Genomic DNA, 11313 nt, shown 5'->3' with positions numbered 1-11313 from the left:
CTGAGCTTAGGTTCTTCCACTTACGCCTCAATTCCCTTCCTTTCCCAGGGGCAGCCTTAGTTCCCACGGCCCTGAAACGCACATTCTCCCCCTTTTCCCAGCACCCATTAGCCCCCTAAAGCATCCAGTGCATCCTTACAAGTGGAAGAACTAGGATGGCTCTCAAAGTTTCTTAGAAATGAAGTTCTTTGTGCAGTTTTCTCCATGGAGCAGGAGTGAAGACGTTTCATTGCCTTGGGGCTGGGAAACCATTTCTCCAGGCTTCTTCTCCCCTCCACTGCCCCCCTTAGAAACAGGATTGGCCTTAACTTATGGGCCTGTCTGCTGCCTTCCTTCTACTTTCTAGCAGCTCTTCTGCTTTTCTTTGAGCTCTGGTGGGCTTGGGGAATCTTAGTTTTTATTTCCCAGCTCTTCATTTTTTTCTTCTGGTCAGTTTTTTTTTTTTTAAGGGGGGGTATCCTTTTTTTTTTTCTGGCCTTTTAAGAAAGCATTTGCCTTTTTCCCCATTTCTTCCTCTCCCAACATAACAATCGTGGTAACAGAATGCGACTGCTGATTTACCGATGTATTTAATGTAAGTAAAAAAGGAGAAAAAAAGGTGTATTGGAGTGTTGCTTCTTCTTTTTTTTTTTTTTTGCTATTTCTCTGATACTAGAAATTTGCAAGGGCAACCCAGTAATGTTTTACTGAACCAGAAACACACCTTCCTTTGCATCTTGGTGCATGCATGCATGTGTGCGTGTGTATGTACGTGCTAAGTCGTTTCAATCGTGTCCAATTCTTTGTGACCCTGTGGACTGTAGCCCACCAGCCTCCTCTGTCCATGGGATTCTGCAGGCAAGAATACTGTAGTGGGTTGCTATGCCCTCCAGGGGATCTTTACCACCCAGGGATTGAACCCATGTCTGTTATGTCTCCTGCATTGCAGGCAATTCTTGACTGCTAATCCAGCAGGGAATCCCTGCATCTTGATAACTCCTTATTACTCATCTTTCCTGGAATAGTGAGATAATCCAATTTGGAAAATAGCCCTTTTACTGCTGTTTAATCACTTCCGTTCCCAAGCCACTAGAGAGCTCATCAAATCTGTCACTAGCTTAGTTTTTTAGACCATCCTTACAGAATGTATTGGACTTCCCTGGTGGCTCAGAGGTTAAAGCGTCTGCCTCCAATGCAGGAGACCCGGGTTCGATCCCTGGGTCGGGAAGATCCCCTGGAGAAGGAAATGGCAACCCACTCCAGTATTCTTGCCTGGAGAATCCCATGGACAGAGGAGCCTGGTAGGCTACAGTCCATGGGGTCGCAAAGAGTCGGACACGACTGAGCGACTTCACTCTACAGAATGTATATATGGAAGGGGGTGGTCATCTATGGACCTGTGGGTAGACAATTGATGAGACTGGAGGGAGAGGTGGTGTTTGTGAATACTTTTTAAGTATTATGCAAAAATTTATGTGCACCTCTCTAGGGAGAGGGCCCACTGCCTTAATATCTCAAAGGGGTCCATGACCTAAAGAAAGTTTTTTAAAAATCACTGAATTAACATTGTTGATTGATCATGTGACTTCTATCCCAACAGGAAAATTTCAGCAGGAAATTCTACTACTGTATTCTTGAAGCGCTGACCCTCACAGTCTAAGTGGAAGTAGTAAGGGAGAATGACAGAGAAAAGATTAGGTGTGGTTGCAGGAGGGGTTTTAAATTCCAAAGAATCTGAAGGACAGGAAAGACAGCCTGGAATTCAGTCCCACCTCTGACAGTTTATTAGCTGTGGCCTTAGTCAAGTTATTTAGCTGTTCTCTGCCTCAGTTTCCTCTGTAAAATGAAAATTTTTGAGATTTAAAAGGTTAATTCTATAAAGCCTGTGTGTAGCTTTATGTAGGGTGACAGTTACAAGGCAGAAATCTCATTCCATGGCTTCAGATAATCCTTAACTGATTCCTCTGTATCCTTGCACTGAGCCTGTTTTTTAAGACTGGAAGGATAGGTTGGGCATCAGGCCTGTCTGATGATTAAATTGTACAGTTAAATTGGGAATCTCTTTTTTCCAGAAAACTTAGAGCCAAAATTACCTTTTCACTGTCAGTTCCCCTTTATATTTCTTAGTATTCCATACTACCCCCACACGGCTTCTTCATTTCTAGTAAAAGCTCTTCTAGTTCAGTTTTGGAAAGAAGAAAGGGAGGGAGGGGAAATGATCTTCCAAAGTTAAAGGTGGAAAAAAAAAATGAAAGTGTTGATCGCTCAGTCGACTTTTAAAGTAAGGTTGTAACTCAGCCTTCTCACCTCTAGAGGGCAGTGTTGGGTACGTTTGCCCCAGGTCCACAGCTCGCCGAGGACAAGTTTCCCCTAGCCAAATGATAAAAGGGTACTAGCAAACAATTTATTTTAGTGTCCGTTATTCTGATATTATGAGCAACTATAATCTTCCTACTTTTGGGTGTTAAAATGTCATTAAATAACGACCTTTTAAATTGGCAACTAAGCAAAATTTAAAAGATGGTTATTCAGTGTTATTTCTACGATTTGAGGAGAAATTGTTAGACCAAGGAATCTCGAAGTCTTTGAACCACTATTTAGACTCCATTTCTGCTTTCATTCCTGAAAATAAAAGACTTGAGTTTTTGATCTTGTTTTCTCTAAAAGACAAACAGTGGTAGTTGCAACAGAGACGCTTGACAAGAGGCGGAGCTCACCACCGGTAGAAAGCCGCCTGGATGCCGAGGCCTCTAGTGAAAGCATCTTGTGTCTCAGCGGGCGGGGAGGGGCGGGGCGGGAGCACCCCTCAGCCCAACCCTTGGGAGTCCTCATCACCTTACACTGCTCGGGTTCCGAACACCCTAAGGGTCCCACACCTCGTCTGGCGCGGGTGGAAGGAAAAACAGCCCGTCCTATCTCCAAGCCGGGGTGGCGCCCGGCCTGCCTTGGCCTGCAGGAGGCGGGCACAGCAGCTGGGAGGTGGCCCGCCGCCCGCCAATGGCTGGGGGACGAGCTGAGGGGCGAGAGCGGTCCTTTACTCTGCAACAACGTCGTGGCGCAGGCCCCGCCCCTTCGCCGACTGCCGCTGGGTGCGGAGCTGGTAAAACAGCCACCCAGCGTACGGTGAGCCTGAGCTGGTAAGGAGGCTGGGGCCAGGAAAGGGAAGAGGAGGGGGCAAGGCCAATAACCTGGGCGGGGGCAGGGCGAGGGCTTGGCACCCAGGGGTGCCTTGAATCCCAGGCACAGCAAAGCTGGGAAGTGACTGGTCACCACCCGCATAAGGGGGTGTCATCTGTTCTGTAGCAAAAGACTGCTTCTCCCAAGGCTGGGACCTTGGTCTGATCGAGTTCCACTGTAAGTCAGCGACCTCACCGCTCCAGCACTGATGGGAAGTGGGAGGGAGAATGAGGGTCCCAAGGCCCGGGCGTAACAGTGCAGCCTCTGCTCCTACTCCTAGCTTTCTTGCATCTCATCAGCAATTCTGACTCTTCTCACCCCACCCCACCCCCCACGTTGGCCCTCCTGAGATCAGTGATCGGCTCAGTGCTGTAAAGAAGAAACTGCTGTGAGCCAGAGCAGAAAAATTACCTTCTTCCTTCTCTGGCCGGTTCCCTGACACCCTGGTCATTAACTACTCAATTTGCTGAGCTCACTGAAATAGCATAGACAAGGTAGGGGTGTGGACCCCAGGTTGGGATCCAGTTCCCAGCTGTGTTCAATTTTTGTTTTTTTAGGGGTGGGCGGAGGGAGAGGAGGGAAAGTCCTTCAATGACAATGTTATTATTTGTTTGCAAATCACAGCAAATCTGCTAGGTAGATCTCATTTCATAGATGAGGATACAAGTTCAGAGAGGCCTGGTATCTTGCCCAGGAACAGGGCTAGTTAATGGCGGGACTGGTTTTAAAAACGCAAAGCAGTTTGACTCCGGAATCTGAGCTTCCTTTACCTCATTAGGCTGCCACTATGTATATTTTTACTTTTTTGTCTCCTTTTATGTGAGCACACCCCTCAGTTGTCCTCTGCTAGCTTCAGAAAGAATAAACTGGCAAACTGGACAATAGACTTTTGGCTCCCATTGTTCTCTGTAGTGGACAAAGTAGAGAGTGGAGGATGTAGAACAGGTGATTCTCAGAGGACTCCCTCCCACCCCCCACCCCCACCCCCGTTCCTTTCCATCCTGTCAGCATATTCTGTCTCTGAACTCCTCCAGGTTTTCTCTAAGGGCCCATTTGGGCCCCTACTTCCATTCTTTGGCCTCGTTACCACCGAAAAAGTTTCCCCATTTGTCCGGAGAGCTCCTAGCTGGTCTCTTCTGTGTCATCCTCCTACCCAATTGCCTCAAGCTGCCCTAATCTCATCACCTCCCAGCACTTCTTATCTTGATCCTGGAATCTTCCTCCTATCCTAGGTCTGCCATAATGCTGCTGCTGCACAGAGCTGTGGCCCCAGGGCTCCGACAGGCCTACAGGTAGGCCATCCAGTTCCTAGCCCATATCTCCTTCCCCCTGTACTTTTATGACTCTTATCTTAACTGCCAGATAAGATGGTTGAGATAGTGGCCTGGGAGGAAAGGGAAAGCCACATCTCACTTGTCCCACCCATCCCTGAGAAACCAAGTCCCAACTGAAGGAACCAATGGCTAACCTGGGAGAGGTACACCCCAGGCCTTCCCCAGCCCTTTCTTATGATCAGAAGTGTGCTACTAAGAAGACTTCTCTCTCTTCCAGACTCAAGTCAACCCCGGCAAGGCTCTGCATTCGGGCCTGCTGTACAAATGATTCATTTCAGCCCCAGCGCTCCAGCTTCACTTTCTCTGGTGGTAACTCCAGCACCAGGGGATGGAGAGTCATGGGGACACTGCTAGGCCTCGGGGCAGTGTTGGCCTGTCATGACCAGCAGTGCAGGGTAAGTAGGGAAGGAAGGGACTGCACTGTCAGAACCAAGGGGCCTGAGTGAGTTCCCCAGGCAACCCACACTTTACTACAGAGCCCATGATTACACAGCCTTCATGGTCTTCATGCACAGCAGAGATGGAATCTTCTACCTTCCCAGTGGCTATAACTTTGTGGGTTGGGTCAGGGTGTTAGTCACTCAGTCGTGTCTGACTGTTTGCGACGCCATGGACCTCATCAGGCTCCTCTGTCCATGGAATTCTCCAGGACAGAATACTGGAGTGGGTTGCCATGCCTTTCTCCAGGGGATCTTCCTGACCCACGGATCAATCCCAGGTCTCTCACATTGTGGGCAGATTCTTAACCATCTGAGCCACCAGGGAAGCACAGGGTCAGAGTGAGAGTGATTTCTTCTTAACATTCTGTTCCCTTTTGTCTCAGGCTTCTCAGGAGTCACCACGCATATATACGAGGGAGGAAGTGAAATGCCACTGCAGCCCTGAGACTGGGGTCTGGGTGACTTTGGGCTGTGAGGTCTTTGATATCACAGAATTTGTGGACGTACACCCAGGGGGGGCATCAAAGCTGATGCTCGCAGCCGGGGGTCCTTTAGAGCCTTTCTGGGCCCTCTATGCTGTTCACAACCAGCCCCACGTGCGAGAGATACTAGCTCAGTACAAGATTGGGGAGCTGAGCCCTGACGACAAGGCACCCTCCATTTTGAAGACCTTTGATCCTTATGTGGATGATCCCATACGTCACCCATCCCTGAGGGTCAACAGCCAGAAACCCTTTAATGCAGAGCCCCCACCTGAGCTACTGACAGAAAGCTACATCACACCCAACCCTATCTTCTTCACCCGGAATCATTTGCCTGTACCTAACGTGGACCCAGACACCTATCGCCTGAATGTAGTAGGGCCACCAGGGGGTCAGTCACTGTGCTTGTCCCTGGATGACTTGTACCAGTTCCCTAAGCACGAGATCACAGTCACTCTGCAGTGTGCTGGCAACCGGCGCTCTGAGATGACTCAGTTCAAAGAAGTAAGAGGTCTGGAGTGGAGTGCAGGGGCCATTAGCACTGCGCGCTGGGCTGGGGCACGGCTCTGTGATGTGTTAGCCCAGGCTGGTCACCAGCTTTGTGAAACTGAGGCCCATGTCTGCTTTGAGGGACTGGATTCAGACCCCACAGGAACCGCCTATGGAGCATCCATCCCTCTGGCTCGGGCTATGGACCCTGAAGCTGAGGTCCTGCTGGCATATGAGATGAATGGGCAGCCTCTGCCTCGTGACCATGGCTTTCCTGTGCGAGTGGTGGTTCCTGGTGTGGTAGGTGCCCGCCATGTCAAATGGCTAGGCAAAGTGAGTGTGGAACCAGAGGAAAGTTTCAGCCACTGGCAGCGGCGGGATTACAAAGGCTTCTCTCCATCTGTGGACTGGGACACTGTAGATTTTGATTCGGCTCCATCTATCCAGGAACTTCCTGTCCAGTCAGCCATCACACAACCCAAAGAAGGGGAGACAATAGAGTCAGGGGAGGTGACTGTCAAAGGCTATGCATGGAGTGGTGGAGGAAGAGCTGTGGTCAGAGTGGATGTGTCTCTGGATGGGGGCCTAACCTGGCAAGTAGCTGAGCTGGAAGGAGAGGAGCAGTGTCCCCGAAAGGCCTGGGCCTGGCAGCTATGGCACCTGCAAGCCACTTTGCCAGCTGGGAAAAAGGAACTGAGCATTGTTTGTAAGGCTGTAGATGACAGCTACAATGTGCAGCCAGACACAGTGGCCCCAATCTGGAACCTGCGAGGGGTGCTCAACAATGCCTGGCACCGTGTCCATGTCCATGTCGCCCCATGAGAAGGTGAAACAGAACCACATTCTGAGCCCCTTTCCATACCCATTCTTTGGCCTCATTACCACAAAAAATCTTCTCCCTCTACCTCCTCTCCATGTCTTGGATCAGAACCCTGACTATGTATTCTGAAGCCACACATAAATACATTCCTCACACATTTCCACCCAGGCACTCACCCTTCCTTGGACACTATGTTATAGTCACAGGCCACTGACCCTCTGCCAGAAGTTAAGAGCTATTGGAGCAAAGGGCTAGAAGCAGGAAAAGTAATTCTGGAAATAAGCACTATTTTCTCTATCTACCCTATCTCCATTTCTAATGACTGTCACCACTGAGGTCTTATTTTGCCTTTGTCCTTGGGAATCTTCAGAGAATGTGTGTATATGTAACTTTTTACTGCCTTTAGGTTGCCAAGCATTGTGAAGAACACAACACAACCTCTCCCTTTATAGTTCCAATTTTCTAACTACATCAATAAAATATCTGTTTAAGACTACCACTCTGAAAAATTTTTAAAAGGTGATTTGGGGGACTTCTTGAGGCTGGGGAGTGAGCAAATTGCAGGGAGGGAAATGCACTGGTACTGGGATATCTCTTGAGAATCCAAAACAAAAGGTGAAGGGAAGTCAAGAAGTGGGGTTTCCTTCTCTGAAGTCTTTCGGTATCTGCAGGGCTACTTAGGTGAATGACCTCAAGATACCCCTCCAAGAGGAAATTTTTTTTAATTTGACATCCTTAAGCCCCTCCCCTACACAATTCCTACGCCCTCGTAAGAAAGGCAAAGAATGCTAAAATCAATATTGTAGAAGGGGCAAAGGCAAAACTTGGCACTAGAGGCAGGCGTGCCAGGGCAACTAGGGCGTGCAACAACGTGGACTTGTTTGCAAAGTAGATGCAGATGAAGGGTCAGTCCTTGAGTTTTACTTTGCCTGCGACCGCGCCTTTAGGACTTGAATCTTTCGGCGCTCGGCTACTCTCCCCTAGCTCTCCTTTCCTTGTCTCCCCAGCTTGCAGGCGCTCGGTGTTCGGCCACACCGCCTGTCGCCTGGTAGTGGGACCGGAAGTTGTTCGGGGGAGGGGGACAGTCGTACTGGGGGGGTTTATGGGGGGGGCCTGTCCCTCCTCAGGTGAAGCCGCTGATGGAGATGGAGCCGCCGCCGCCGCTGTACGCCCGGGTCCCGCCTCCGGCCCGGTTGTGGCCAGCTCAGTGACCCCACTCCCCCCGCACTGGGCCGTCCGGGCCAGAGTGGGGGACCCCCGCTGCCCCGCCTCCCTCGCTCCCAATTCCGTCCCCTCTCCCTCACCCCCCCAGCTTGCGCGCGCGCGGAGCTGCCTCAGGTGAGTGAGAGGCGGGGTTTGGGCGAAGCGCGAGAGGCGGGGCCTCGGCCGCCGGGGGCGGGGCCTGAGGGGCCTGGGCTTGAAGGGAGGGGGGCACGTGGGCGGGGGCCTGGCGGGGAGAGGGTCGCTGGGTGGGCTGAGGCCCAACGGAGGAAGCTGGCGGCGGGGGGCGGGGGTTGGCGCGAAGCCATAAGATTGACAGGGACGTAGCAGGGACCTAGGCGTCCTAAAAAGGCGGGAGATGGGTCAAGGCAGAGGACCGAGGTCAGGCAAGACCTGGCGTGCGCGAGGCTCTTTCGTTGGGTACGGCTGGGGTAAACAGAAAGATAGGGCGGAGAAAGGAGAATTAGACTGGGTACTTGGGCAAAGAAGCAAGAGCCTGCGGGTGGCTAGGGGGAGATGTCGGTCAAGAAGGTTAGCGAGAAAGACATAGGCCTAAGTGGGAAGACTGGGAGTCAATGAGCAGAGTGGGAGAAACATGTGGTAGAGAAGAAACAGGGTGGAGCAAAAAGTGCTGTGTGCGGCACTATGCAGGGTGAGAAGTCCAGGGAACCTGAGAAGGAAGAGATTCCTGGGAAGGAAGAGATTCATTGCATAGGAGCCTTAAGAAAGAAATGTAACAGGCAGAAGTCCTGGGGCAGACAACCAGAGGGAAAAACAGACTTGGGAAGCAAGTCTAAACTAAAACAGCCTTCCCTGTACCTCCTCACACAGCCCCATCCCAGTTATTTTCTTCCCCCAGTTTGCTAGAGTTGTAGAATCTCATTGTTTGATTTCTATGCTTTTTTTTTTTTCTCTAAACTATGAGTGGTCCTGTCTAGTGACAATGTTTAATGGGAACATGGGGCTTTAGATAGGAGATATTTAGGAAATATGGTACCCCATTTCCCCCTCCAAGGTCATGAATTTACTGACTCTGCTTCCAGGAAGATTTGATATATCACCAACCACAGTGTGTCAACATTGCACAACTTCTTTCACCTCAGTCCCTTCTCTTATAAAGCAAAATTGTCTACTGTCATGACTTAAACACCTCTATTTACATGTTTGAGAGCTCCAGCTATGCCCCAGTCTCTCCATTATGAGCCCTCAAAGCATCAGTGGTGAGCTTGGTATGGTTGTGATTTACAGGTCAACTCTAGGCCTTCCAATATCATGACCAAACAGAAGACTATCGAGTCCTGGCTATTTCCCCTTACTGCTACTTGTTCACTTTGCCTGTGTGACAGTACATGTTCATATCCTTGGAGAAAAAAAAAGTGAAATTTCCTCAGTTTTGTCTGACTCTTTGCTACCCCATGGATTGTAGCCTGCCAGACTCTTCCGTCCATGGGATTTTCCAGGCAGTAATACTGCAGTGGGTTGCCATTTCCTTCTCCAAAACTGTCCACTGTCGTGACTTAAACACCCCCACTTACATATTTGAGAGCTCCAGCTTACCTCAGTCTCTCCAGTCTGAGCCCTCAGAGCATCAGTGGTGAGCTTGGTGTGGTTGTGACTTGCTCACAGGTCAACTCTAGGCCTTCCAATATCATGGCCAAACAGAAGACTATTGAGGCCTGACTGTTTCCCCTTACTGCTACTTTTCCTTAAAAAAAAAAAAAAGTAGCTCAGTCTTGTCTAGCTCTGTGGCTATATGGACTGTAGCTTGCCAGGCTCCTCTTCCCATGGAATTCTCCAGGCAAGAATACTGGAGTGTGTAGCCATTCCCTTCTCCAGGGGATCGTCCTGACCCAGGGATTGAACCTGGGTCTCCTCAATTGCAGGCAGATTCTTTACTGTCTAACCCACTTTAGGAAGCATTAAAAACAGGTGTCTGACTACCTAGAATATTTCCACTTAAGATAACTCAAATTCTGAGGACAAGGCCAGATAAAAGGCCAAATCAGACACTCTGGGTGTGGCATCTTATTTGGTAGGGTATGTGAAATGCCATCCAGGAATTCCTCATCTCCTCATGGGTCTGCCAGTAGGTCAGTGAATCTTTCTTTGCGGTATGTGGTATTCGGCCTTCCCCACTTACAGCCTAATTCAGAGAATCCAGATAGCTCCCTGGATCACAAGAACAGTCAAACGAGTGGCTCCTGAGATAAAAATAAAGTCTTTATAAAAGAAAATAGCCTTACCATTGAGAATCAGGAGAGGTCTCACTGGAGCTTCTGGGGTGGGCCCCAGGATGGTGGAAAATGCCCTCAATTTGGCAGCTTCAGAATTATATCTTGTTCTACTCAACAGGTGTTGATTTCTCAAGCATAAAACATAATGACTTTGTTGCCCACTGAGTGGATGGATATATGTGTAAGAGATTCATTTTGCTGTACACCCGAAACTAACACAACATTGTAAATCAACTAAACCTCCATAAAAATTAAAATCATCATCATCATCATCCTCACTGGGGAGGGACCTCCTGGGTGGTCCAGTGGCTATGACTCCATGCTCCCAAGGGGGCCCGGGTTTGACCCCTGGTCAGAGAATTGTATCCTACACACCACGAGGAAGATCAAGGATCCCACATACCACAACTAAGACCCGGCACAGCCAAATAAGTATTTTAAAAATAATAATGATCCCGGGGCTCCACTTCAGATTCTAAGTGAGACCAAAGAAAAAAATTCCCCTTCTCCCTACTGCAACCAAAAGGATGACATGAAGACTTAGCCCTCTCTTCATTTCCACCCGCTTTTTCCAGCAACATCCTCTTCACTACCTTTCTACCTGTGAAGCCACATGGAGTGTGTTTTATTTATTTATTTTTTTCATCATAGATTTTTATTTCTTTCAACAGTTCATCATCTGAGCCCATATGGAGTGTGTTTTAAATTCCAGTTTTGGAGTATCACTGGGGCAAACAGGATTCTTTGGAGGATTTGAAGAGCTTTCATTACTTGTGATGTCCACCTTATTTCAGGCTTTCAGAGCCAGTACGTAGAGAAAACTTGACTTTCTGGTATTTTCATCACCAATAGTTAGAGCTGTGGGTATGTTTTTGTGGAGATGGGGATGGTAGCTGAAGCCTGACCTTCGAAGTCAGACCTTGGACTAGCCTCACCTGCTGCTTATCAAGAAGTGTGGTGGGAAATCTTCTGTCTAGAAGGGAATACCTGTTCCTGCCCATTCCTGTTCAAATGCAACGTTATTTTGATGAGAGAAAGCCAGGGCCATGGAGGGCTCTTATTAGCGTGCCGGGTGCATTGGAAAGAACAAGAAAGAAAATCTTTGTCTCAGGTTACAATGATGAACCTTTCCTCCCT

The 11313-nt window shown here is 49.1% G+C and overlaps 2 protein-coding genes and 1 non-coding gene across 21 annotated transcripts in view; all 3 read left to right on the top strand.

The window, feature by feature from the left end:
• Positions 1–1135: 1135 nt before the first annotated feature.
• On the top strand, positions 1136–1207 carry TRNAW-CCA (transfer RNA tryptophan (anticodon CCA)). Its single transcript has one exon. It is a non-coding gene; the product is annotated as a tRNA-Trp (tRNA).
• A 1849-nt stretch (positions 1208–3056) lies between these two features.
• On the top strand, positions 3057–7217 carry SUOX (sulfite oxidase). 2 transcript variants are annotated; one of them, XM_081595188.1, is made up of 4 exons: positions 3057–3116; positions 4389–4448; positions 4708–4885; positions 5314–7217. In XM_081595188.1, exons 2-4 carry the CDS (start codon positions 4399–4401, stop codon positions 6721–6723), a joined length of 1638 nt encoding a protein of 545 aa, XP_081451314.1. In that variant the 5' UTR covers positions 3057–3116; positions 4389–4398; the 3' UTR covers positions 6724–7217. The 2 variants fall into 2 exon arrangements, with proteins under 2 accessions (XP_081451314.1, XP_081451315.1); XM_081595189.1 differs by having other exon boundaries at positions 3057–3333.
• A 527-nt stretch (positions 7218–7744) lies between these two features.
• IKZF4 (IKAROS family zinc finger 4) overlaps positions 7745–11313 on the top strand; it is a 32811-nt gene continuing 29242 nt past the window's right edge. For 6 of the 18 annotated variants that reach the window (XM_081595171.1, XM_081595174.1, XM_081595167.1 and 3 more), the window contains exon 1: positions 7749–8059. The gene's annotated coding sequence lies outside the window, so the exon portion shown is untranslated. Of the gene's footprint in view, positions 8060–11313 lie in introns of all 18 variants that reach the window. The other 12 variants (XM_081595170.1, XM_081595175.1, XM_081595168.1 and 9 more) reach the window with 7 other exon arrangements.

Source organism: Giraffa tippelskirchi, chromosome 4 (assembly GCF_054371585.1).
Source record: "Giraffa tippelskirchi isolate mGirTip1 chromosome 4, T2T-mGirTip1v1.2.pri, whole genome shotgun sequence".
Lineage (NCBI taxonomy): Eukaryota > Metazoa > Chordata > Mammalia > Artiodactyla > Giraffidae > Giraffa > Giraffa tippelskirchi.
This window is presented reverse-complemented; position numbering and strand designations above follow the sequence as displayed.